This window comes from Schistocerca serialis, chromosome 1 (genome assembly GCF_023864345.2).
Source record: "Schistocerca serialis cubense isolate TAMUIC-IGC-003099 chromosome 1, iqSchSeri2.2, whole genome shotgun sequence".
Taxonomy (NCBI): Eukaryota; Metazoa; Arthropoda; class Insecta; order Orthoptera; family Acrididae; genus Schistocerca; species Schistocerca serialis.
The window spans coordinates 906,037,920-906,064,902 of record NC_064638.1 but is presented as its reverse complement, the minus strand read 5'-3'; the positions used below and the strand labels follow the sequence as shown (position 1 = coordinate 906,064,902).

The 26,983-nt window shown below is 40.1% G+C and overlaps 1 protein-coding gene across 3 annotated transcripts in view; it reads right to left on the bottom strand.

The window, feature by feature from the left end:
• LOC126411880 (mitochondrial Rho GTPase) overlaps positions 1 to 26,983 on the bottom strand; it is a 181,961-nt gene that overhangs the window by 121,189 nt on the left and 33,789 nt on the right. For all 3 annotated transcript variants that reach the window (XM_050081399.1, XM_050081400.1, XM_050081401.1), the window contains exons 3-4: positions 17,712 to 17,917; positions 3,861 to 3,911 (exon numbers count right to left, since the gene is read on the bottom strand). In XM_050081399.1, the coding sequence (XP_049937356.1) occupies positions 3,861 to 3,911; positions 17,712 to 17,917 (257 nt within the window). The remainder of the gene's footprint in view (positions 1 to 3,860; positions 3,912 to 17,711; positions 17,918 to 26,983) is intronic.

The following is a 26,983-nucleotide window of genomic DNA, read 5'->3' as shown; positions in this document are numbered from 1 at the left end:
CCACTGACTGGTCAAGTCCACACTCTCACTGAGAGTCATTTGAGAGGCCCCACTGTTGTCATCATCCACCTACATCTTCTGACATTTGTCCTCACACAATTTGGGGTATTCCATATTCTTCTCAAAAGTTTAAAGTTTGCTATTGATATATCTGGATCATCAATGAGGCTTCTATTCTTGACTTCACCTCCACTCCAAGATCTTTCCCTTTCCTCTCCACCTGTTTACCACAGGGGTGGCTTTAATTTAGGCTGTTTCTTCGTGTCAGGTCCTGATTTACAGAAATATTTGTATTTGACAGTATTTTACTATTCTCTCTGAATAGTAACTGATTTCTTCCAATTTCAGGTGACACTATATTAGTTAATACGGATAGCTAATCACTATATAGTATGTGCTGCTGCGGTGATTGGACCTGCACATCAGTTGCACTTTCTCATTAAAACAATCGATCAAACATCTGTGAATGTATAGTATTACACCATTCAAAGGAAATATGGTATCAGTTTTGCATTTTCTTTACTTTAGTGTGATCACTTAAAGTGCAGTTTTATATACTGATTGTTCCCATACCAAATATGCTTTTTCTGTTTCTGATTAGGGATACCACTACACATCGATGTAGCCTATTACAAAATTCCATGTGACTCAAGATATGCTGACAAATTGGAGCACATGATGTACATTCTAAGAAGAAGAAGAAGAAGAAGAAGAAGAAGAAGGAAGAAAGAAAGAAAGAAAGGGAATTATCCGAATGGGACATAAATCAGAAAAAATGATGTACAAGTACAGACAAAAAACAATCATTATTTCAGAAAAAATGGATGATTTATTCAAGAGAAAGAGCTTCACAAATTGAGCATGTCAATAATGTGTTGGTCCACCTCTGGCCCTTATGCAAGCAGTTATTTGGCTTTGCACTGATTGACAGAGTGAAATACTGTCCCACAATATACCCCGACAACCAGGAGTGATGATGTTCCTTGGTGTCACTTCATTTTGTAGTATGATTCCTTTGGTTGTCATCTACAGCATCCTTACATCACAGCAGTACATCAACAATATTCTATGCCTCGTTTTGTTGCCCTTCATGGCAAGCCATTCTGACCTTACATTTCAGCAAGATAACATCCACCTGCACATGGCGAAAGTTTCAACTGCTCACCTTAAAGGTGCTTGCCAAACCCTTCCTTGGCCAGCATGGTCACCAGATCGCTCCCCAGCTGAATAAATTCAAAACATTAAGGGTAGGGTCCTCCAACCAGCTCCGAATTTTGACAATCCAATGTGCCAATTGGACAGAATTTGGCATGATATCCCCAAGGAGGGCATGCAACAACTCTGTCAATCAATGCCAAGCCAAAGAACTGCTTGCATAAGGGCCAGAGGTGGACCAACGTGTTACCGACTTGCTCAATTTGTGAAGCTCTTTTGAAAAAATCATCAAATTTTTCTGAAACTGTAACCATGTATTTGTCTGTGCATCGATATCACATCTATCAATTTTTGCCCGTTTCGATAATTCCTTCATGGTGCACCTATTTTTTTTCTTTTTTTTTTTTTTTTTTGTCATATCGTGTATTTTTGTGTGATCCAGATAACTGAGGCATTCATTTTGTTAATTCTTGTTTTCTGGAAGCTGCTAACAGCTTTTATGATTATTCTTACAACAAGGTTGTCTGACACTGTCCATGGGGGTTAAAATTAGTTAATCGAAAATGAAATTAAATCCTAGATGAAAAAATAAGTCTGAAGCAGGGAAATGACTTCATCATGTGCTCAAGAGGAGGAATGAAGAGGATGGAAATTGGCCATGTCTTCGTGGTATAACCAATCTGGTATTTGCTTAAACAATTTCGGGAAACTAAAGAATACCAAATCAGGCTGGCCAGATGGAAATTTGAATGTCATCCTCCCAAATGTGAATCCCATGTTTTACCCACTGCAGCTCCTCATTCAGTTCTTCTGTCATACAGAAGTTTATTATACGATTAGCTGAGAAACATGGCATTGCCCAGGTATTTATTTATGGCTGAGCCCAAAACTTCATACGCTCAGAATTTAGTTCTGACTTTAACAATATTCTTTGTACAAAACATTTGAAGTAGTATAACTGGGTACACAAATGAAGAGCTTGTTTTCTTCATTAACACAGGAATGAGCCAAGTAGAAATGACTGTGCAAAAAGCAACGAACTAAGGTCCACGCCCGTAACACACAGCTTCTGGCCTTGTGCTCTGTTTATCGCCACGGCATAACATAACCTCACTAGGAATTGTACACAATTTAGCGAAATCGTAAATTGTTACAAATAAGTGGGATTTGGAGCACAAAAACTCACTTGTCTGCACTACTTTCCATCAAAATTTCTGCTTCCATGATAATACATTGGAAAGTAGTAACTTCAAGCCTCTGTGAGTGAAGTGTTGTGAGGAGCAAGATAATGTGGCACATTCCAAAGGGCGAATTAAGACCTGAAGTTCTCGAGCCACAGCAAGTCTTGCCTCACGATCTTCTTCAGATTCTTGAGACCGCATAGTCCTCAGTCTTTTAGCTCTTCTAGTGTATTAAGGAAGACTCTAACATTTTCCACACATTTTTATTCATAAACAAAAATGAAATTAAAATGTAATCATTAGGCACACAAATCACAAAGCAAACTTAATAAATTCGTTTTTCCTAGAAAAGAATATAGATAAAACCTACTGAAAGAAGCAAAGCAAGTTCATTAAGATTTTAATCTTCTTCTTTCCTTCTTCTTTTGCTACTGCCTGTGTCCCGCATCATGCGCAGGGTCGGCAGGGTTAAGTATGGATGTGGTATGGTTAATTATAAGGGGTGGCCAGATGCCCTTCCTGCCGCCACCCCATAACCCCCGGGTCGGAATGAGTGTACCCCACCTGTCTGCGTCTAGTGGAAATAATCATGAAATAGTGCAAATGTGTTACAAATGTCTGCAAGTTGTGTAACCTTGAGGCAGGATGTGGGGACCAGCCTGGGATTCACCTGGGGGATGTGGAAAACTGCCTAAAAACCACATCCAGGATGGCCGGCACACTGGCCCTCAGCGTTAATCCCCCGGGCAGATTCGATCCTGGGCCGACGCGCCTAGCTGAGTTCAGCAAGCAGTGCATTACTGCTCATCAAGTTCTTAATACACAAAGCACACTCAGTTAATCCATATAACCTAGACAAGTAAATAGCTGTTAGTTTTTATTCGTAAATATTATGGCACGTAATTCTGCAACAACATAAACTTCCAAAAATATATCTGTCACTGAGTGGGGGAAAAAAAAGAAAAAGGAAAAACCAATGGCACCATATTTCGGTTCTTTGGTGTACTATGAAACAAACAGCACCTCCTATTGGTTCTTTGGTACACTACACCTTCATGAATAAACATGCAAACCACTAAACTGACCAGACCATTTTAGACAAAAACTTTAAATCACGATACCTGTTTTTTCCAAGATCCCATTATGATGAAACAGAGCCTATACGTTGCCCATGAAAACTCATCTAATAATTTTGGAGATCTGAGGGTTCAAACAGATGGATATGATGATTATATTATTGGTATAGATAGCAGCAGACCTAAACAGGTTTTATTATACGATGAAAGTTGATCTAATGTATGCAATGCTTTGATTTAAGCCTAGATAGTTTAATACAAAAAGATTTATTAAAAATAAAATCTGAGAGCAAAACATTAAAGCTTCTTAATCCATAGTGTGGTCATTGTGCAAATCCACTTATTAAGTCACAGTCAAGTCTCCCCTTAATTGAAATTGTGACACAAATTTAAGATTTTATTTTCATTTGTATTTGAATAATAGATGTATAATTAAAAAGGCACTCACCTCAACACAGCTTTCAATTTCTGGGAATTCATCCATAACACCGATACCACTCTGGAAAAAGAGACAGTAAGAACTAATTAAGAAAAATACATGAGTGGAACATCAACTCAGCTGAGGCACGACATAGTCATTATGTGAATTATACACACACATTTTGCAATGTCACAGTAAATGAACTGTACAACTAGCATTAAAACAATTTTAACTTCTATTCCCCCATACTTTCTGGCACAGTACGCTAGAAATTAAGAGGATTTCATTTGTTTTGTTTTATCAGATAAAAGTAGATTAGGGCTACTGAGTGAGGCTGAATAAGGTAAACAGGGCAACAGACTAGAGCAATAGGTCATCTTGACCGCCAGTCCCAGTTGTCAGTACAATGAAAAGTGACAGATGAAGTAAATTGCTCTACTAGCAGATTTTTAATGTCACCTGTTTCTATTGCTACATAGGATAATGTGTAATTTTCCTTTTTGCCGATTTAGTGTGCCGTACAATACTGAACTACACCAAGAAACTCAGTTTGCAGTGGCATTATGCTATAAAACATGGAACAGAATATGAGTGTGTTGATGGTGAGTGCTAAGCAGTAATTTTTTTATCTAAAAGCACACCTGTCAAACAAAATACGTTATTTCATCAGGTTGTCTTCCATTCAGAAAGTTGTTGCACTCAGTGACTGTTATTGACTTGTAAATTATAGATTGCAGCGATCAGTCATCCTTTTTAATTTTTTTATTTTATTTTATTGTGCAGATCTAGATTTTGGCTAAAAGCTAGCCATTCTCAATGTACTATGATTTTCACTCAATGCATGTAATTCCCTGTTGGTCAGGCTTCATCCACAGTTCACTGAATACTCAGTCAGTATTCAATGAACTGTGGATGAAGCCCGACCAACAGGGAATTACATGCACTGAGCAAAAATAATAATGCATTGATAATGGCTAGCTTCTTAGCCGAAATCTAGACCTGCACAATAAAATTTAAAAAGGACGACTGATCGCTGCAATCTATAATTTACAAATACGTTATTTCATTTACCCGTGTGGAGTTGCTAGTCTCCCATTGGGCACCTCCCCAGGTGGTGGATTGGGAATGTTCACCAGATATGGTGGACAATGGGGAAATAAAATAGCCAGGGCAGACCATAACTAGCAAAGCAATAACTGTTGCCTTGCAGTTGGGAGTTGGGTCTCCAAAGGCTAAAGGAAGAAAACCCTGATTAAAACTCACCCATCCCCCAGTAGGGGTTGGACACAGGGTTGACACTGCTCTGTAAAAGACAATTGTGGCGAAACTTCTACAAAGTAAAGTCGGACGGATGAAGGAAGACAGGCCTGGCATGGAAGAGGTCAAAGAGGATGGAATACAAGAAAATGAAGGAGGGAAAATAAGGAAGAAGAGAAATATAAGGCGTAAATCAGATCTATATACTGCTACTTGGAATGTGAGATCCCTATATCGACCAGGAGCACTGAAAGTAATGCTGGATCAAATAATGAATCTGAAGCAAAATATAATAGCACTACAAGAAATTAGGTGGACAGGAAGTGAAGTTTTAGAGAAGAAAGAGGCGATTATATTCTATAGCTGCAGCGAAAGAAATCATGAGCTGGGGACAGGATTTGTTGTACACCATCAATTAAAGCATTTGGTAATAGTGTTTACACCCATTAGTCCAAGATTGGGCATTAATTATGGAGTAGTTACAGAATTTTCCCTTTATCCCGAGTGTTGACTCAGGATAATGTGGAAATTCTTTAACTACTCCATAATTAATGCCCATGCACCAACAGAAGAATCCGAAGAAGAAGAAGAAGTATTCCATGAATCTTTGGAAAGAGTATATGATGAGTACCCAGGGAATAATATTAAAATAATAGCCGGAGACTTAAATGCTCAGGTGGGGAAAGAACAGATTTATAGACCGATAATTGGCCCCCACAGCAAACACGCAACAAGTAATGAGAACGGAACAAGGCTTATGCTGTTCACAGAATCTATAAATATGGTAATAGGATCAACACTGTTCCCACATAAAGAAATACATAAGGGAACATGGAACTTACAGGATGGAAACAAAGTAAACCAGATGGACTATGTGTTGATAGATTTGAGACACAAATCGGACCTATTGGACGTGAGGAATCCCAGAGGCCCAAACATAGATACAGATCATTTTCTGGTATGGGCACGGGTGAGGGCAAGGATATCTAACACAGAAATATAATATAACAACTTTAGAATCAGTGGAAGTTAGAGAACAGTATCAAGAGAAGATAACTCTGATTCTGGAAAACACTGGAGAATATAACAATATCGAGGATCAGTGGGAAGCTATAAAAAAGACGGTGGAGACATCGGCGAGAGAGATACTTGGAATTGTGACAAGATAAGTAAGACCATCATGGTTTGATACTGAATGCAAAATAGTAACTGAAGAGAAGAACAAAGCATATAGAAGGACACTGTGATCACAATGTACGAGGAGGATAGTAGAAGAATACAAAGAAAAACGGAGGATTGAAAAGAGGACTCACCAAAGAAAAAAAAGAGAGAATGGATGAAAGCAAGTGTCCAAAAAATGGAGCTCATGAGAAGCAAAAATTAAATAAGAAAATTCTATAGAGAGGTGAATGCGGCACGGAAGCCTTTTGCTAGTAAAACAAGATTAATAAAAGATGAGACAGGGAATATAATAAGTGTAGAGAAGGGAATATGCAAAAGATGGCACGGGTATTTTGATAGTCTCCTCAACCCTAGAATAACTATACCAGAGAATCCAATTGACAAGAATGGTAAAGAGGACCCATACAACAACACTACCCTATCAAATATAGAAGAAGTGAAAACTGCCATGAAGAAATTGAAAAACAACAAGGCGGCAGGGACAGGTGGTATTTTAGCATAATTGTTTAAGCAAGGAGGCAGAGAACTGGAACAAAGCCTTCTGAAAATGGTCAACAGAACATGGGAAGAGGAGAAAATGCCCCAACAATGGAAAGATGGTGTCATATGTCCCATATATAAGAAAGGAGATAAGATGGAGAGTGGCAATTAGAGAGGGATCACACTACTTAATTTGAGATTTTAAATATTCTCTAATATACTATTCGACAGAATACTCCCGATCATACAGAGGAAGACGGGGCCATACCAATGCGGATTCCTTCCTGGAAAGTCAACTATGGATCAAATATTCACCTTAAGTCAAATCCTGGAAAAACAAACGAATATGGGGTTGGCTCGCATCACCTCTTTATAGTCATGATAGCATAAATAGAGAGCAGTTATATCAAGCTCTAGATGAACTGGGAATCTCGAGAAAGTTGGTAAGGCTGGTGAGAATGACAATGAGCGAAACAAGGTAGTGTAAGAATAGGAGGAATGATGTCATGCATTGGCATATCTTCTCTTTAATGCTGCCCTGGAAAAGGTGATGAGAAATGCACACCTTCTGAATACAGGAACGATCTTCTATAAATCAGTGCAGATACTGGCCTATGCAAATGACAGATATAATAGCAAGAACCCAAAAAGCAATGGAAGAGACATTTACAGCTCTTGAACAGGCTAGTAGGAACATGGGGTTAATTATTAATGAACAAAAAACAAAACGTATGGCAGCTGGAACAGCACACAGAGAAATTATTCCAAATGCAATAACAATGGGCAATTATACGTTTGAGAGAGTTGAACATTTCAAGTACCTGGGCTCAACAGTTATGCATCTAAATGATACCTCCTATGAAATTAAGCAGAGATAAATACGAGCCAATAGAGCCTATTTTACCCATGATAGCTTTCGTTACTGACTGGAATCTGTATGAGTACAACAGAGTGGCGTTCGGGTTTTCCATAAGTGCCACAGTCCTATCTAGAATTTTAGGTCATGTGTTTCCCGGGTTAAAATTTATATGTATTTATCATTGCTTTGATGACCTAGTGATCTTTAGTGAGAATATCAAATGACATCTTGAGCATATTAGGGAGGTTTGGAGTGTCTAAGGAAGGCTGGGTTCACTGTTTAGCTGGTCAAAGTCAAGTTTGCCCAACCTGAAATTTCCATTTTAGGACACCTAGTTTCCAACTAGAGGGTAGAGGCAGATAAAAGCTGTACGGAAGCCATTGGCTCATTTCTTCCTCCAAAGGATACAAAAGGAGTAGCATGTTATATTGGGATGCTAAATTATTTTTAGGAAATGCATACCTAACTTTACCCAGTTGGTGGCTCCCTTAAATTATCTTAGGAAGAAAGGGAGAAAATTTGAGTGGGTCCCATCCCAAGAAGCTGCGAGTGAGGTGTTAGAAAGCCGCTTTATTGAGCGCTCCAGTATTGGTAATGCCTGGTTTTAACAAGTAGTTCATGGTGTTGACTGATGCTTTAATGTCAGGTGTCGCTGCTGTCCTTTTGCACGAGGAGGACAGAGGGTGCTGCGCTACTGTGTACGCTTCACGTGCTCTCTCCCTGCTAGAAACGAAGTACTCCACGTATGAGTTTGAGGCACTGGCAGTGTTATCTGCATTTGAATAATTAGAATCTATCTCTAACACCGTCCATTTGTGTTGGAAATGAATAACCAGGCCCTAAGCTGGATGTTGGCATGACCAAGGCGTATTGGGTGCATCGCTAGATGGGCAGTGAGAATTTTGGCGTTCCTGTTCCGAGTAAGGCACATACGAGGCACAGAGAATATCGTTGTGGACAGCGAGCAGTGTGGTCGGAGATGAGCAAGATCGGTTCCCAGTTGAGGAAGTAGGTGGATCAGATGAATCTGATCATATAATTTGTCTGATCTTAAGTGGTGTTCACTTCTCTTTAAAGAGAAAGGGAAATCGATTAAGCTACACTGTCTGAGAGGGAACATTCTGTGTGACACGGTACGACGGAGCAGACATAAAATTGTCTTGCCCAAGAATTTGGTACCTCTGGTTTTTCAGTACTTTCGTGAACACCCGGTGGGCGGTCGTCTCAGTGTTTTCAAGACCAGAAAGAAGATTAGGGAGCATTTTATTTGGAAGTCCATGTACAAAGAGATAAGGGCCCTGGTGGCATGTTGTAAGACATGCACCATTAACAAACCAGCATTGAATACCCCCTAAGGGTTCCTGGCATCTGATTTAATAAATTGGCCTATAGAGAGGATGCACGGAGACTATGTGGGGACATTCCCATGGTCATGAGATGGGAACCGCTATACGTTAGTAAGCGTAGGTGCATTTTTGCGATTTTTTTGGTTCATCCTGACGCATGGCACGACATCCCAGATTACTTTGGATGCCTTTAGTCAATATTTGGCAACTTTGGGCTATGCAGCATACAAGTTACAGATAATGCTCCTAACTTTACTTCAGTGGCCTATCACAATTTTTGTTTTGAGGCTGGAATCAGTCATATTACTAGAACAGCATACTACCCCAATCCCTCATTTGCTGAGAGAGTAAACCAAAATTTGCAGGTGGCCCTTATCGTCTTCCATAATGCAGACAGTACCTAGTGGGACAGCTCACTGCCCTGATTGGGGTATACTTTTAATACAGCTGCACATGAAGCTCACAAGCAAACCCCAATGGCCCTGGTGTTCACGTTCAAGCCCACTTCTCCCTTATCTAATTTGTGGGTGTTGGATGGCCTACTGCGGGAGAAAGCTGATGCTGCACAAATACAGGTGAATTGGAAACGTGGCAAGAGAAATCTTAAGGTAGCACATAAGAGGTTAGAGTGCCGCTACAATGTTGGAAAATGGCCAATCTCAGTAAGCCAGGTGACAAGATTTGGGTTAAAAACTTTGTAGCAGTGAGTTGGGAAGAGGCACGATAGGATATAGGGTGATGGGAAAACTCTTACCCAGATTTGTGGATTTTTGAGCCCTGTCTGAACCCCTTGCTCTGTAACACTGGTCATCTTGCTCATTAAAAACCCAAAGACCAAGTGAATTTTTAGGGTCCATATTTCTCAGATTAAACTTTTCCATGAGGATGATGTCCCCAGTAATAGCTAGTCTGTTTAATGTCACTCACTGCAAAGATTTTTAATAAACTTTTTCATCTTATGTCCTTGTTTGTGAAATTACTTTCAAGAGTCTTAATAGTATGGTACTACAGTGCCGTGGCCACGTGACTAATGCCAGTGTACGTGTTTCAGTATTCTGCACCCTAAGAGGGGGGGGTTGCAGTTGGATTCCAGCACCAATGGCCACCCCTTGGAATTCCTGCTGAGTGGTGCCTCCGGCAGTCGCAACGACATAGAGGGTGCTCCCGGGATCAGTCATGTCTGTGCTGCTGGAGTGACAGAAACTTCTGGAGTGGGATGACAAAAACTTCCACTGCAACAGACAGTGGATGAATTTTGGCTGCACTCTTTGCCTTGGTGATTTGTTGGACTAGTCGGGGCACATGGTTGGTCATCCGGAGTTTCCAAGCCATTATTGGATCGAGTGGGCATGAAGAATTTCATTGGAACTGCTGTTTACTGCCATTTGCCTATTTGTGGACTGAGTGACGTTAAACAGCCACATAAAAAAAAGGTGATGTTGGTCGAGATGGCCATTTGCAACTGTTAGCCTATGTGGAATCACATGGTTGTTACAGCTTGTAAAAGTGCATTTACTGCTCACACAATTAAACGACTTCATTGTAGTAAAATACATTATGTTGAGTACTCTGTATTTGTTATTCATTTGATTGTTTTGAAAAAGGTGTCGTTCACATTTTGGAAGGAGGGCTGTATATAAATAATGCTAATGTTTGAGCTATCAGTTCGGAGTAATATTAGACTTGTCTATTGTGTAAGGATTACCTGTGGCCGTTGGGTATTATTATTCCGGAATTATTTATTCTGGAATGCAGGACGGTGAACTCAGTGCGTAAATTTTAATCTTTCTTGTAAATTGCTGGTGAGATTCCTGCTCAATGCTCTTAAAAGCTGTACTAAAAATAAATAAATAAATTGTGCGGCAAAATTATTTTATCGATTCTCTTCTAAGGCTAAATGGGGGTTCAGCTGCTGAGTTTTCTGTTAAAATATTTGTGTCCAATAAAAGCATGAAACTTTGTTCTCTAGAATGTCATTATGTATGTTTGTAAACCCCAGCACCACCACTCAATTGCAATGTCACAATGCGGAAGTTATTTCTCATGCTCCACATTTATAATGAGGACATCCATTTTCAGGTCAACATCTGGGAATTTATACAGGTCTGGGCCCAAGTTGTCTCTGCCACTGAGGTGTTTGATGACCTATGGGGACACTTCTAGTCCCTCTCTGTGGGCAGTTCTTGTTCACAGCAGCCTTCAATCTTGTTACGCAGCTCATTGCATTATTTGTTGTCGAGCTTAAATTTTTGGCCTTGATGTCTACACACCTTTTGAGTTTCCTATCTCCAATAAAATTAAGATTGTATCCACCACAGTCCTTTTCCAGAAACTGGACAATATTTGCTTGACATCTGCATTTCTATTTAAGCTGGATCCGAGGTGTGCTTCAGATATGCAGGTGCACCTCACCCTTCAGCCAGACACCACATCTCATTTTTATCATGCCAAACCCATTCAAGTGGTGTGGCGTTGAAGTAAGTGTTTGATTGTATCCCGGATGCTTGAGTTACTGAGCCTGTGAAAACTAGTGTATGGGTCGTCCCACTTGTCATAATCGGGAAGACTGATGATTCTCTTCAATTATGTGGTGATTTCAAGGCTCCCATCAATGCTCAATCACCGGTCAAAATTTATTTTATTCCCCAGACAGAAGACCTCCAGACTAAACTTGCTGATGGGGAATACTACACAATGGTTGCCCTAGCCACTGCTTACTTTCAGTTGCCCTTAGATGAGGAATCTCAGAACATTTTTGTCATTCACACACTCTTTAGATTATACAAGCATGATGACTCATTTGGCACTACTTCGGCCCCACAATTTTCTACTGGTATCTGGAACAACAGAGACAGCAGATTCCACATTGTAGGAATTATCTGGATGATCTCATCGTTATGGGAACCTGTACACCCTCTTTACAACTGTGCATACATCTGTCTGCATTGCCATGTGGAGAAGTGTCAATTTTTTCAACCAGAAGTGGAATATTTGGGGTATTGACCCACCACAGACAGAATCAGGCCAACTGACTGGAATGTTGCTGTCATCAGTTCCCTTTCCCATCCAATGAAATTACTCAAACTGCTGGTGTTCTTGGGAAAAGTCAACTATTGCTCTAGTTCCTACCCTAAGCAGCCCACATTGTGCAGTGCCTGTCTCTTGCATAGAAAGCTAGTATAACTGGACCCCTGCCTATGACGAGGGTTTTACCCAACTAAAAACCATGCCAAATTCTGCCCTTTGCATCACTTGCCTCGTGCCTTTCTTTCCCAAACATCTGTTGGTTGTGGCAGCTGACCCATCTGCCTATGTCACAGGGGTGGTTCTCGCGCACAATAATGAGCGTGGCTCCAAACAGCTAACTGTATATGCATCCAAGATGCTACACCTGCACAGTACAACTACTCACAGATTGAAAAGGAGGTACTGACAATAGTGTTTGATGTTAAATTTCTTGTCTACTTTTTTAGGGCAAAGTTCTCATTAAGGATAGCTAGCCCTTGGTTACTAATTCAGACCCACAATCCAGCCTTCCGAAGTGAATGGCTCAATGCCTGCAGTGCTGGGCATAATTCTTGACCCCATTTAATAATACCATGTAGTTTAAGCCCATGCACAACATTCTAAAGCTGATGCCTTGTCGTGCCTATCCTGATTTCGACCAACAGGGGGTCCTCTGCTTCCACGTTGATACTGCATGACAACAAACATTTGACAGTTTCCCTATTATGGCCACATGTTCCCCATGCCACACGCCGTGACCCCACCCTGCAGCAAGTCCTCTGGTACGTGACCCGTGGCTGGCCGACCTACCATCTCACCCAATGGTTGGCAACCAGGATCAATACCTGGAAACACATTTCTCACTGGCTCTAGGTTGTCGATGAAATCATTCTCTTGGATACTAGGACTGAGATGCAGTGCATGATAATTCCCCGAGCTTATTGCACCAGGGATACTGGGGATGTCCTGCATGAAGGTATCGGCTCATCAATATGTGTATTGTCTGGATATCAATAGCAACATCGAGAGAATTGTCTGTGGCTGCACGGTGTGTGTCGGCACCCCCAAATCATTTTCTCCCTGGCCTACAGCCCGTCGTTCTTGGGACTGCATCCACCTTGATTTTCACAGGCACCTTTTTGGGATCGATGTGGTTGCTCGTCATAGATGCCTACTCAAAGTACCCATATGTGGTACGCATGGTGTTCACCACGACCAACACCATCATCATTACTCTGGCCCATGTTTTGACTGTCAAAGGGTTATCTCCTACTATGGTCTCTGATACTGGGCCCCAATTCACAAGGGTCTGATTTCAAAGAGTTCTCTGTGACCAATGACATAAAACATTCTCAGCCCTCTGTTCCATTCTCCCTCTGCAGAAGTGGAAGGATTTGTTCGGACCTTTAAGTAACAAACAAAGAAGGCTATTGAATCTTCTGAGCCTACTTTGTTGTTCACCCTGTTTTTGAGCACCTATCACACAACGCTCAATGGCAGTCGTAGTCCCGCTGAGCTGCTGCACAGGTGGCAATGGTGGATTCTGCTTCATCTTGTGACACTGCCCCCTCCTGTACTCCACTCTTGGCCACCTTAGTGTTACACACCTGGTGCAGCCATGTGGGACTCTCTCCTAGGGACTCCTAAGAGAGTACTGTGATTTGGATGCCAGTGATGATAGTAGAGACCCAGATGTGACAGTTTATGTCTGTTAAAACACAGAAGAGGCTCGAGTGCCGCCACCACAACCAGCTCCAGTCCTGAGTACAGGCGGCACACCCGCTGTCACCCTTCCCCCTCTGCTTTTCAGTAACCATGAAATCCAAGGGTTGGCACCACTGGCAACTGCCAATGACTCCCCATGGACATGTCAGCACTACCTTCTGCACCCACAAGAATCAGCAGAACCTTCCGGCGATGTCACTACAGACACAGCGAACCACCCTCCATTCCCTCAAGTGGCAGTCAAAGGGACTGAGTCTTCACCAAACCTCATACCTACTTCATGCCCCTTATGCACAGTCTAGGTTGTTTCCACCTGTGTGCATTTGTTTCAGTGGGAGGGGCAAATTTGGCACCGGGCACTGCAGAAGTTGAATACCTGTCTGCGGAGACTGACTTAAATAGCTGTTAGGTGACACCATGGCCACACTGCGCTGTGCTTGCATTGCAAGAGCTTCACCATCTTGCCACGAGTGTGGTGGCCAAGGGCTTTTCACGCGGCCGGTATATAGGAACAGCACACAGCTGGTCAGTTTAGTGCTCATGCTTGATACTTCTGGATCTATCCTTGCTGTGCTAGGCTGTTTAATTGCCACCTTGCTGGTTACCCAGTTACTCTCTTTGGCTGCATCTCAGATTTATCTCTCTGTTGCCCTTGGCCTTCTTGTTATCGTTGTGATGATGGCTTCATGTAGCACTTCATTGTCATCCTTATCTTGGTCTGTCATCTTGTCCGCAGCCTGTCTGTCATATTTTGTTTGCCTACCATTAGTTTGAGTGGTAACATTAGGTGTGCAATGGGAATTTCTCTGTTAAATTCAGAGGCGAGAGCAGATAGGTGGAAAGATTACATTGAAATCCTCTTATGAGGGGGAGGACTTGTCTGATGATGTGACAGAAGAAGATAGGAGTCAACAGGGAGGAGATAGGGGGTCAAGTACTTGAGTCAGAATTTACAAGAGCTTTGGAAGATTTAATATTAAATAAGACATAACAAATAGATAACATTTCATAAAAATTTCTAAAATCTTTGTGGGAAAGTGGCAAGAAAATGACTATTCATGTTGGTGTGTACAATGTATGAGACTGGTGATATATCATTCAACTTTCTGAAAAAACATCATTCACACAATCCCAAAGAGTTCAAGAGCCAACAAATGCAACAATTATCACATAATTAGCTTAACAGCTCAAGCATCCAAGTTGCTGATAAGAATAGTATACAGAAGAATGGAAAAGACAATGAAGAATATGTTAGATGACGATCAGTTTGGCTTTAGGAAAAGTAAAGGCACCAGGGAGGTAGTACTGATGATGTAGTTGATAATAGAAGCAACACTTGAAGAAAAATCAAAACATGTCCAAAGGATTTGCCAACCTGGAAAATGCATTTGGCAAATGGTGCAAGATGTTCAAAATTCTGAGAAAAATAGGGGTAAGCTACAAGCAAAGATGGATAATATACAGTACGAATAAGAACCAAGAGAGAACATAAGACAAGATGACAAAGAACAAAGTCCTCTTATTAAAAAGGGTGTAAGAAAGGATTTAGTCTTCTGCCACTACTGTTCAATTTATTCATCAAAGAAGTAATGATGGAAATAGAAGAAGGGTTCAAGAGTGGAATTAAAATTCAAGGTGAAAGGATATCAATGATAAGATTCACTGACGACATTGCCATCATTCGTGAAAGTGAAGAAGAATTACACGATATGTTGAATGGAATGAACGGTCTAATGAGTAGAGAATATGGATTGAGAGTAAATCAAAGAAAGATGAAAGTAATGAGAAAAAGCAGAAATGAGACCAATGAGCAGTGAGAAACCATACATCAGGAATAGTGATCACAAAGTAGATGAAGTTAGGAATTCTGCTACATAGGCAGTGAAATAATTCATAATGGACAGCAGAAGAAGGGCATAAAAAGCATACTAGCACTGGCAAAAAGGCACTCCTGGCCAAGACAAGTCTACTCGTATAAAACATAGGCTTTAGTTTGAGGAAGAAATTTCTGAGAATGAGCTTTCAGAGCACAGTATTGCAGTGATACATGGACTGTGGGAGAAGTGGAACAGAAGAGAATTGAAGGTTTTGACATGTGGTGCTACAGAAGAATGCTGAACTATGTGGACTGATAAGGTAACGAATAAGGAGGTTCCCTGCAGAATTGGCAAGGAGAAAAATATATGGAAAACACTGACAAAAATAAGGGAGAGGACACCTGCTAAGACATCAGGGAATAACCTCCATGGTGCTAGAGAAAGCTGTAGAGGGTAAAAACTGTAGAGGAAGACAGAGAATGGAATATATTCAGTAAATAATTGAGGACATCGTTTGTAAGTGTTACTCTGAGGTGAAGAGGTTGGCACGGGATAGGAATTTGTGGCAGGCTGCATCAAAACTGTCAGAAGAATGATGAATAACAAAATAAATGAAAAGAGGGTTACTCTTCTGAGAGCAGCTCTCCCATCTGGCAGCTTCCTCCGTTTCTCCATTTCTTCCAGAATTCTGACATGTGCACCAATAGCCAGCTACCTGCGGAAATAGCAACACCGATGTTTAACACAGCAATCTGTAATAGTCTTTATAGATTGCCATAGAAGGAATGGATATTCTGTCCCTGAGATTAGTTCAACACTGTCAAGAGAACTGAGATATGATGCCTTTCAACCAAACCAGGAGGGTCAACACACAGCACAGTTTCCATTCTGTACTGCAACAATTAGTGAAATAGGCAGACCCCTAAACAGACAAGGAATCAGAGCAGTCTTCTGGCCATACAGGAAAAGTGATGTTGCAACCTGCTTAAGATAATATGACCTGAGTGTACCATGGATTTTTGTCACCTATGCAGACAAATGGCAAATGCTGTATTGAACATCACCACCTAAAGTACACAAATTTTAAATAAATAATCAGTAATGACCAAAAGCAGTCATATGAATAAAACACAAGATTATATTTGAAGACATGAGAATTCTGGCTCATGCTTTGAACTACTGGGACTATGATCATGGAACTAGTGGACATTAGATAATGTAATAACAGCTTCAACAGAGACACTGGCTATTCACTTAGCAATGCATGGAAGTGTGTGCTTGACAAAGAAAGATCACAAAGGAAAGCTTAAATAGGTTGCTGTCTGAAATGTGTAGCGGCACTCCAAGAAACATTGGACAGCAACCAGGAATGTAATCTATGAACGCAGAGGGTGCCACCTTGGCATTTGCCATCTCCATGATGTCACTGTAACGTAATCTAGCCAATCAGATACCACTGGTTAGATGTAAAAGTGGGTACCTTACCAGTTTTGTGACAATCAGACTTAGCTTATGATGAGGATGATGATAATGAAAGCTCGAGATTTTATCCAGACTTGACATGGCAAGTTAACCGAGAACTTTTCATTCATGGTCTCCATCGCAAAAGACTTCATATCCAAGGTAAATAACAAACAGAAGACCAATCAAAAAGCCTTTCTTCAAAATTTCTGTGAATAGCTACACAACTATGTTCTAAACACTCACTTTGTAAAAGTGAAATACGTGTTTTACAATGGAAACAGAACCAGTATGTATTTTTCACATTACTTTCATAATGACTGATGAGTGCACTATTTGTTCTTGATCATGGACACTGTTTCCGGATCAAGAATGAAAATCACTTGATTAATATCAGATACATCCAAATATTCTTAACATTCTAATTTATTGAATTTATACCAGTTTCTAATAACCAGGATTTCAATGAATTATGATCATCTTCAGAACAGCCAGTATCGATGAAAAAGTTTAAAAAATATATTTTTTAAATATCATTTTACTAACACAAACTGAGCTGAAGCTGATCATAACTGATCAAGACTATTTAAAAAAAATAAAATAAAAAATAAAAATAAAAGCTTTGCAATTAGAGAGTAATACAAATGCTACAAAATCAAACAGTGGACCACCACACCCTTCAATGTGACAATCTCAAATAATATTAAAAAAATAATTCTGCAAATTTCTCAAGTAAACAACTTACTTCAATAGTGGAATAGTCTACCAAATCAACTTTGTTTCCAACAAGAACCACAGGGCAGCGACGATCCGGATTACATTCTCTTATGAGTGGTAGCCAATATGTAGTTATTTTCTCAAATGATATTTCATCCTCCACGGAATACACAATACATATGACATGGGCGCGCTGAATTTCATCAGTTAACATTTCTTCTGACTGTTCAGCAGCTGGAAAGTAAAAAGGAAATTTAATATAATACTGATGCAAGGATAATACTAGCACTGAGTAGCACACTGTTACATCGAAAAAACTTGATTTAAAACCAGAGCATTGGGTTAAAGTTTCTCATCAGAGAGTTAACAAACAAGCCAGGCTCTTGGGCCGCTATGAACATCTGTTATGTTGTTTGTCAGCCCACATTTGAATAATCTTTCCTAACCTTCCAAACCGCCTAAAATGTCCCCACTATCTTTCATGCCCTCCCCTCCTCAGCCAACATTCTTTCAAATATATAGGGAGAGATGGGATGTGGAAGCTTAAGTTAGTTGCAAGTACAAGCATACTATAGTACAACAACTGCAGTCTGGTCTCAGCAACCAGAGACTGTGGTCATGCATGTGTGAGTTGTATTTGCGTGAGTGTGCAGGCGTATGATGTCTATTTCCAATGAAGGCCCTGCTGGCGAAAAGCTCATTTTCTGAAAGTCTTTTTGTTGTGCCTATCTGCGAATCAGCATCACAGCTATATAGTGAGTAGCAACCATCCTTTTCATAATATTGATACTTTCCATCCTGGAGTTTCCATTGTTTAATGCGATAGGACAAGTTTATATGCCTATTAGACCCAAGATGATGAACTTAGTTGTAATGGGTGGACTGAAATGCAATAGTAGAAAACTGGGGAGAAGGAAAAACTGTGGGAGAACATAAACTGGGGAAAGGAATCAAAGGGGATGCCACCTGGTACAATTTTGCACAAAGCACAATTTAATCATTCCTAAAACCTGATTTAATGACCATTTAACATTAGTGTTTGTGGAATGGACATGAAGACAATGGAAGAGTTCAGAAAAATGACATAATAATTAGAAATAGATTCAGAAACAATATTTTAAACTCAGAAACACTGCCAGGAGCTGATGCTGACCACAATTTATTGGTTACAATCTGTAGATTAAAGTCGAATAAATTGAAGGAAGGTAAGAAATTAAGGAGATTAATCTGGATAAACTGAAAACTGATTGACTGAAACAGGAAAAGGAATCCAAGAGAAAACAAATGGGTAGCTTTGAGAGATGAAATAGTGAAGGCAGCACACGATTCAATCACCAAGGCCAAGTAGAAACCCCTGAATAGCGTACAAGATATTGAATTTAAATGATGAAAAGAGAAAATATAAAAATGCCTCAAGTGAGGCAGGCAAATGGGATTACAGACATCTAAAAATTAGACTGACAGGAAGCGCAACATGGCAAAGTAGGTATGATTAGGGGACAAATGCACAGCTGTAGAAGTATGCATAATGAGGGCAATGATAGGTGTCGAACATACGAAAATTAAAGAGATCTCTGCAGAAAAGAAAAGCAGATGTATGAATAACAAGGGCTCAGATGGCAAACCAGTACTACGCAAAGAAGGAAATGGTGAAAGGTGGAAGGGATATATAGAAGGGTCATACAAGGGAAGTGGAATGAAGACAATATTATGGGGAGAGATGATGACATGGATGAAGATAAGATGGGAGGGATGATGTAATTGACAAAGCACTGAAAGACGCAAGTCAAAACAAGGTACCAGGAAGAGACAACATTCCTTCGGTATTATTGATATCCTTATAACATACTGTGAGAAAACTATTCCACATGGTACAGAAGACATAAAAGAATGTTCAGATTTCAAGAAAGATGTAATAAAAGTTTTATCCATTATGGATGAGGAACACTGTGACAATGATGAGGAAAAGTTTTCAGAAGATGTAACATATTCTAAAACACATGGAAGTTGATGCTTGTGGCGAAGTTTGGGTTGTGTTGTGACATGAATGGAAAACATAAATTATCTTTTCCACAGTAATGTGTACACCAGGATTAAACCCATGGATACTAATAACTCTACTACGTCGTCGTCGTCGTCTTCATTTTTCTGGAAATCTTTAGAATGTCATAATTCCTACTCTACAGGAGGCAGGTACAGACAAGTGTGAATATTACCAAGCCATTTGCTTGATAAGATTACTGAGTTACGAGGGCCGTTCAGAAAGTAACCTCCGGTTGATTTAAAAAAATACACCAAGTTAAATAAAAATATTTTAATATATACATCTTACAACTACATCTTTGCACTATTTTTCTACATAGTCTCCATAGCGATTCAGGCACTTATCGTATCTCTTCACAAGCTTTGAAATTCCTTCTGCATAAAAATCACCCGCTTGTGCTTGGAGCCAGCCTGTGACCGCATCTTTGAGCTCTTCGTCGTCATCAAACCGCTGTGACCCGAGCCATTTCTTCAAATGCATGAAGAGGTGATAATCACTTGGCGCCAGGTCTGGGCTGTAAGGTGGATGGTTGATAACGTCCCACTTGAAGGAGTCAAGAAGGGCCGTTGTTCTGCGAGCAGAGTGAGGACGGGCGTTATCGTGCAAAAAAACGATACCGGAAGTCAGCATAACACGGCGTTTGTTCTGTATAGCCCGTCGTAACTTTTTTATTGTTTCACAGTACACGTCTTGATTAATGGTCGTACCACGTTCCATGAATTCAACCAACAACACCCCTTTGGCATCCCAAAACACCGTTGCCATCAGTTTTCTGGCAGAAAAATCTTGCGAGGCTTTTCTTGGTTTGGTAGGCGAATTTGAATGTGCCCACATCTTTGATTGCTCTTTTGTCTCGGGGTTCACGTACTTAATCCAGGTTTCGTCACCGGTCACGATTCTGTTTAACAATGGTTCTCCTTCGTCCTCATAACGTGACAGAAAGTCTAATGCAGAGGCCATTCTTTGAGTTTTGTGGTGGTCGGTAAGAATTTTGGGCACCCATCGTGCACAGAACTTACGGTAACCCAATCTTGCTGTCACTATCTCGTACAAGAGAGTCTTAGAAATCTGTGGAAAACCAGTAGACAACTCCGACATTGAGAAACGTCGATTTTCACGAACTTTTGCATCAACTGGTTGAACGAGTTCGTCAGTCACCAATGATGGTCTACCACTCCTCTCTTCATCATGAACGTTTTCTCGTCCACTTTTAAATAAACGTACCCATTCACGGACAACTCCTTCACTCATAACTCTTGGTCCGTACACGGCACAAAGCTCACGATGAATAGCTGCTGCAGAATATCCTTTGGCTGTAAAAAACCTTATGACAGCACGCACTTCACATTTGGCGGGGTTTTCTATTGCAGCACACATTTCAAACTGCCACAAAAACTAAACTAGCGCAGGTACGACGTTCACTCGACCACGGCTTGATGCCGACTGACCTGTTGAGTGCGTGAACGCACAGATGGCGTCGCTACTCCCCCCACAACCCACACTGTGGCCAATCGGAGGTTACTTTCTGAACCGCCCTCGTATTTTCACAATGGAAAAATTGGTAGACAATGACCTCAGAGAAGATCAGATGAGTTCCAGAAAAATGTAGGAATGAAGGAGGCCAGAGGCACCCTAAGCTTTACCTAAGACAATTGTCTCAAGAAAGGCAAACCTACATTCATAGTATTTGCAGATTGAGTGAATGCTTTTGACAATGTTGACTGGAATACACTTTAAAATTCTGCAGATATCAGGGATACAGGGAGTAGAAGATTATCTACAACTTGCACAGAAACTAGAGTGCAATTGTAAGACTTGAAGGGCTTTAAATGGAAGCGGTAGTGAACAAGCACGAATGACAGGATTGTAGACTAATGCTGATGTAATTCACTCTTTACATTGAGCAAGCAGTATACAAAACAAAATAAAAATTTGGAAACGAAGCAAAGTTCTGGGAGATGAAATAAAAACTTTGAAGTTTGCTGATTATATCGTAATTCTGTCAGAGATTACAGAGGACTTTGAAGATCAACTGAACGAAATGGATAATAGAAAACTTTCTATAGCCAAGATCACATAAATACTTAGTTATTTTTGACAACCAGTTTCAACAGGCTTTGCTGTCATCTTGTGAGCTTCAAATATTTTTGCTGTAAGTCGTGTTCATTGTTAGTTGCATCTTATGCCATGTGGTCATTTTAGTAGATAAAATGTAGCACATTATGCAAAGTTTTATCAAAAATAAAATGTTTACAATCAAAAAACAACTTGTGCACGTGGCCATGTCTGTATGTGTAGTGCTTACAAAACACAGCATACAGTACACTAGCATATAAGTTTACATTAGCTTGACAATGTTTCAATCATTGACGAATTACCTTGGACAGCATACATGATACAACTGCTAACTACTCAATTGTACCATATACACCATCTACAGTGGTTCATCAATGAATGAAACAAGTCAAATTAACGTAAATATATGTGGTATTATACACTACTGGCCATTAAAATTGCTACACCACGAAGATGTGCTACAGACATGAAATTTAACCGACAGGAAGAAGATGCTGTGATATGCTAATGATTAGCTTTTCACAACATTCACACAAGGTTGGCACCGGCGGCGACACCTACAACATGCTGACATGAGGAAAGTTTCCAACTGATTTCTCATACACAAACAGCAGTTGCTGGCGTTGCCTGGTGAAACATTGTTGTGATGCCTCGTGTAAGGAGGAGAAATGCGTTCCATCATGTTTCAGACTTTGATAAAGGTTGGATTGTAGCCTATCGCGATTGTGGTTTATAAGTATCGCAATATTGCTGCTTGCACTGGTCAAGATCCAATGACTGTCAGAAGAATATGGAATCGATGGGTTCACGAGGGTAATACGGAACGCCATGCTGGATCCCAACGGCCTTGTATCACCAGCAGTTGAAATGACAGGCATCTTATCCGCATGGCTGTAACGGATCGTGCAGCCACGTCTCAATCCCTGAGTCAACAAATTGGGACGTTTGAAAGACAACAACCATCTGCACGAACAGTTCGACGATGTTTGCAGCAGCATGGACTATCAGCTCAGAGACCATGGCTGTGGTTACCCTTGATGCTGCATCACAGACAGGAGCACTTGAGTGGTGTACTCAACGACGAACCTGGGTGCACAAATGGCAAAATGTCATTTTTTTGGATGAATCCAGGTTCTGTTTACAGCATCATGATGGTCACATCCATGTTTGGCGACACTGTGGTGAACCCACATTGGAAGCATGTATTTGTCAGCGCCATACTGGCATATCACCCGGCGTGATGGTCTTGGGTGCCATTGGTTACACGTCTCAGTCACCTCTTCTTCGCATTGACGGCACTTTGAACAGTGGACATTACGTTTCAGATGTGTTACGACCTGTGGCTCTACCCTTCATTCGATCTCTGCGAAACCCTACATTTCAGCAGGATAATGCACGACCACATGTTGCAAGTCATGTATGGGCCTTTCTGGATACAGAAAATGTTCGACTGCTGCCCTGGCCAGCACATTCTCCAGATCTCTCACCAATTGAAAACATCAGGTCAATGGTAGCCGAGCAACTGGCTCGTCACAATAAGCCAGTGTACTGTGGTATCGTGTTGAAGCTGCATGGGCAGCTGTACCTGTACACGCCATCCAAGCTCTGTTGACTCAATGCCCAGGCATATCAAGGCCGTTATTACAGCCAGAGGTGGTTGTTCTGGGTACTGATTTTTCAGGATCTATGCACCCAAATTGTGTGAAAATGTAATCACATGTCAGCTCTAGTATAATATATTTGTCCAATGAATACTCGTTTATCACCGGCATTTCTTCTTGGTGTAGCAATTTTAATGGCCAGTAGTGCACATTGTATTGTATATTGTGGTTTTTTTTTTAAGATTTAAGAATCATCTGTCAGTGTTACATATATAGACATGCTCACATGCACAAGGCGCTTTTTGATTGTAAATGCTTTATTTTTGTCAAACGTTTGCATAATGTGCTACATTTTATCTACTAACACAACAACTTGGCTTGAGGTTTCAACTCACAATGTGCACGTCTTTCAATAAAAATTTTTGAAGATAGCAGAGACTGTCAACACTGTTTGCTGGGGAAAATAAATAAGTATTTACGCGGTCTTGGCCTTAGAAAATTTTTTACCAAGAAAAGTAGATTTGTCCTTCACAATTCTCAAAACGAGAAATTTCAGTCAAAACAGACAGTGTACTGAAAAAGAGATTATATCATGAGTATCAACAAAAGTAAACAAGGATATTGCAATGTAACAAATTAAATCAGACAATGCTGAATGAATCAGATAAGGAAAAGAGACACTCAAAGTAGTATTTGGTTTTGCTACTTGGGCAGCAAAATTAGTTACAGTGGCCTTAACAATGAGTATATGAACAGCATTGCAGCGACTGCAAAAAAAGCGTTTCTGAAAAAGAGAAAACTGTTAACACTGAATATAAATTCATATATTAGGAAGTTCATTCTGAAGGTGTTAGACTGGATCGTGCCATTGCACAAATGTGAAATGTGAGCAATGAACAGAATAGAAGCCTTTTAAATGTGGTGCTGCAGAAGAATGCTGAAACAGAGACAGGTAGACCAGATAATTAATAAATAGGCACTGAATCAAAATGTGGAAATTTATGGCACAACTTGTCTAAAAGCAGAGAGATACTGACAGGATACATTCTGAGATATCAGGAAATAGTCAATTTGGTACTGAAAGACGGGGTGTGGGGTCCAATTGTAGAGATAGGCAAAGGCTTGACTATAGCAAGCACGTTCAAATGTATTTAAGCGGCAGCACCAGCTAAGTACAGATGAAGTGGGTTGCACAGGATAGATTAGCGTGGAGAGCTGCATTAAACCAACATTTAGGGCGAAGACCACAACAACAACTTCCTGACATATTAAAAGTATGTGCTGGACCTCGACCTGAACCTGAGACCACTGCTTTCCGCAAGCAAGTGCTCTAAGAAATGAACTATTCAATCATAAATCACAGCTGGCAGAAGTAAGGCTGTGAGGGCAGGTCATGGATCGTGCATGGACAGCTCTGTCAGAAGAGCACTTGTCTGTCAAAAGCAAAGGTCCCACCGTCAAGTCCTGGTTTGGCACACAGTTTTAATCTACTAGATAGTTTCAAATCAGTGCATACTCTACTGCAGACTGAAAATTCATTCTAGAAACAACAACAACAAAGTATTTCCTACTATACTGATTTAGGAAATGGCAATAAAAAATAAAGTGGAGAATGTCATGTGCTACAAAGAGCATACAAAAGTTAGAATAGTGACAGAGAAAACACTAATTTAAAACTGTCTTTTGTCTCCCAGCTAAAATCATGGCACTTCTGTGTCTGGCAAACAGCAAATGAGCCCTACATAAGTTGTTGCTTATAGGATTTCATGTGAATGAGGCAACTTTTACATGGGGGTGAATACTATGCACTATTTAGAAGTGTGCTACCTGTGGAAGACCAGCAACAATCACATCATTCACGGCAATAAACCCACTAATGAAAAAAAATCACAATTCTACAAATTATTTGACGAACAATGATAAAATGAAATTTGATGCCCACACAGATACATTTCGAGACTTTATCATTATGCAATTAAGGGAAATTCATTTGTAAGTTGATATCTCCAATCACAACACCAGTCTCTAGTTCTATCACACACAGAATCCTGTCATTAGGAAACTCTATTCTCCATGTAATCGGCCATATACTTCTAGTTCAATGAACAAAGATGTTTACTCTGGTACTGAAAAGGTGAGTCTTTACCACAGAGGGTTCCTGGAGCAACCTACCAACTTATAGTAATAGTGCACAAACTCAAGTACGGCTTGTGCAGCATTGTGGGAGAACACCCCGAACATTTCTGTGGGAGCTTAAATAGAACAACTCAGGGTATTTCACCAGTTACCATTGGAAAAAAGTGAAAAGATTGTGGACTGAAGCACGTAACTGACTGCTGACAGTGTTTCCAATTTTTTTTAGAACAATAAATATGCCAGATGAGGTTGAAAAGTTTCACTAAATTTCATCCATTACATGATCAATGATACACATATGTCTATGAATCTTGTAATAGTCATTATTAGTTTTAAACTGTATAAATGAGTTTTTGTGAGATTGAAAGTTAAGCTGTTGGCTGAAAACAAATTCTAAGTGTGCCAATTAATACTCTGGCTGTACTTGGTATTGTTAGCTTGAAAAGTTTTCATATGCTTGTGACACCATCACCTCTATATTCTAGGAGCCTGTTAAGAATGTCCTTTACAATGCTTTGTCACAGCACAACTCTTGTTTTTATAACCGATGCCAGCTGAGGTTCCCAGTTTTGAGATTCTTGAAGATCTCATCCCAATTATCAAGAGGTCTTCCTCTTGGTCCCTTCTCAGCAACATTTCCATCACACAAACTCAAGGGGTACTGCAGGAACACTTTCTCTACATAAAAATTATACCTTTTTCTAATGAAAATGCTAAATCTCTATTTCATTCATTTTTTTCCTTTTGTTTGCAAGAATGGAGAAATTTCATTTCTGTTACCTGGAAATGGCTCTTTGCTGGTTCAGTAATCAATGATACCCCATAGGTACAAAATGTATTTCACACAACATAAAGCTGGAAATCTGTGGAAATTTTTCATCCTGAAGTACCAAAAACATACGAAGTAAAATGTAACTTTTTTGTATTCTACTACTAATCACTTGGTGAATGGTATTACCTGAAGAGATGTATGGTATTACCTGAAGAGAGAAAAAGTACCCGAGTACTAGAAGCTTCCCACAACGTCCACATTTTCATTTTCCATTTGTAAGACTACTGGAATTTTTTGGCTCAACACTAAACCTATTGTTTTGGTTCTGCTGATTTTTTGAGTGCAACCTATTATTCAAACTGTGGGAGACAGAGTAAGGAAACATGAAATGCGGGGTCATCTGAAAAGAGATGACTGATGGAGCTCTCAGGATACCACATTTGTTGTAGGCGGCCAAAGCTCGATGAAAATGTGCTTTCAAGACAAAAATAAAGGATCTCAGATTGATTACAGTGTTTGAAGTAAAACTTTATTGTGTTTGCAAGGTTCCAGAAAATCCTAAAAGAACAATTTCTCTTTTTTAAGTTGTTCATTAATGGCCAATGCTGTAAGACAAGATCAACAGGTAAAAAATTTGAAGAGTAGTTGAATTTCAACTTCAAAAGATTTTA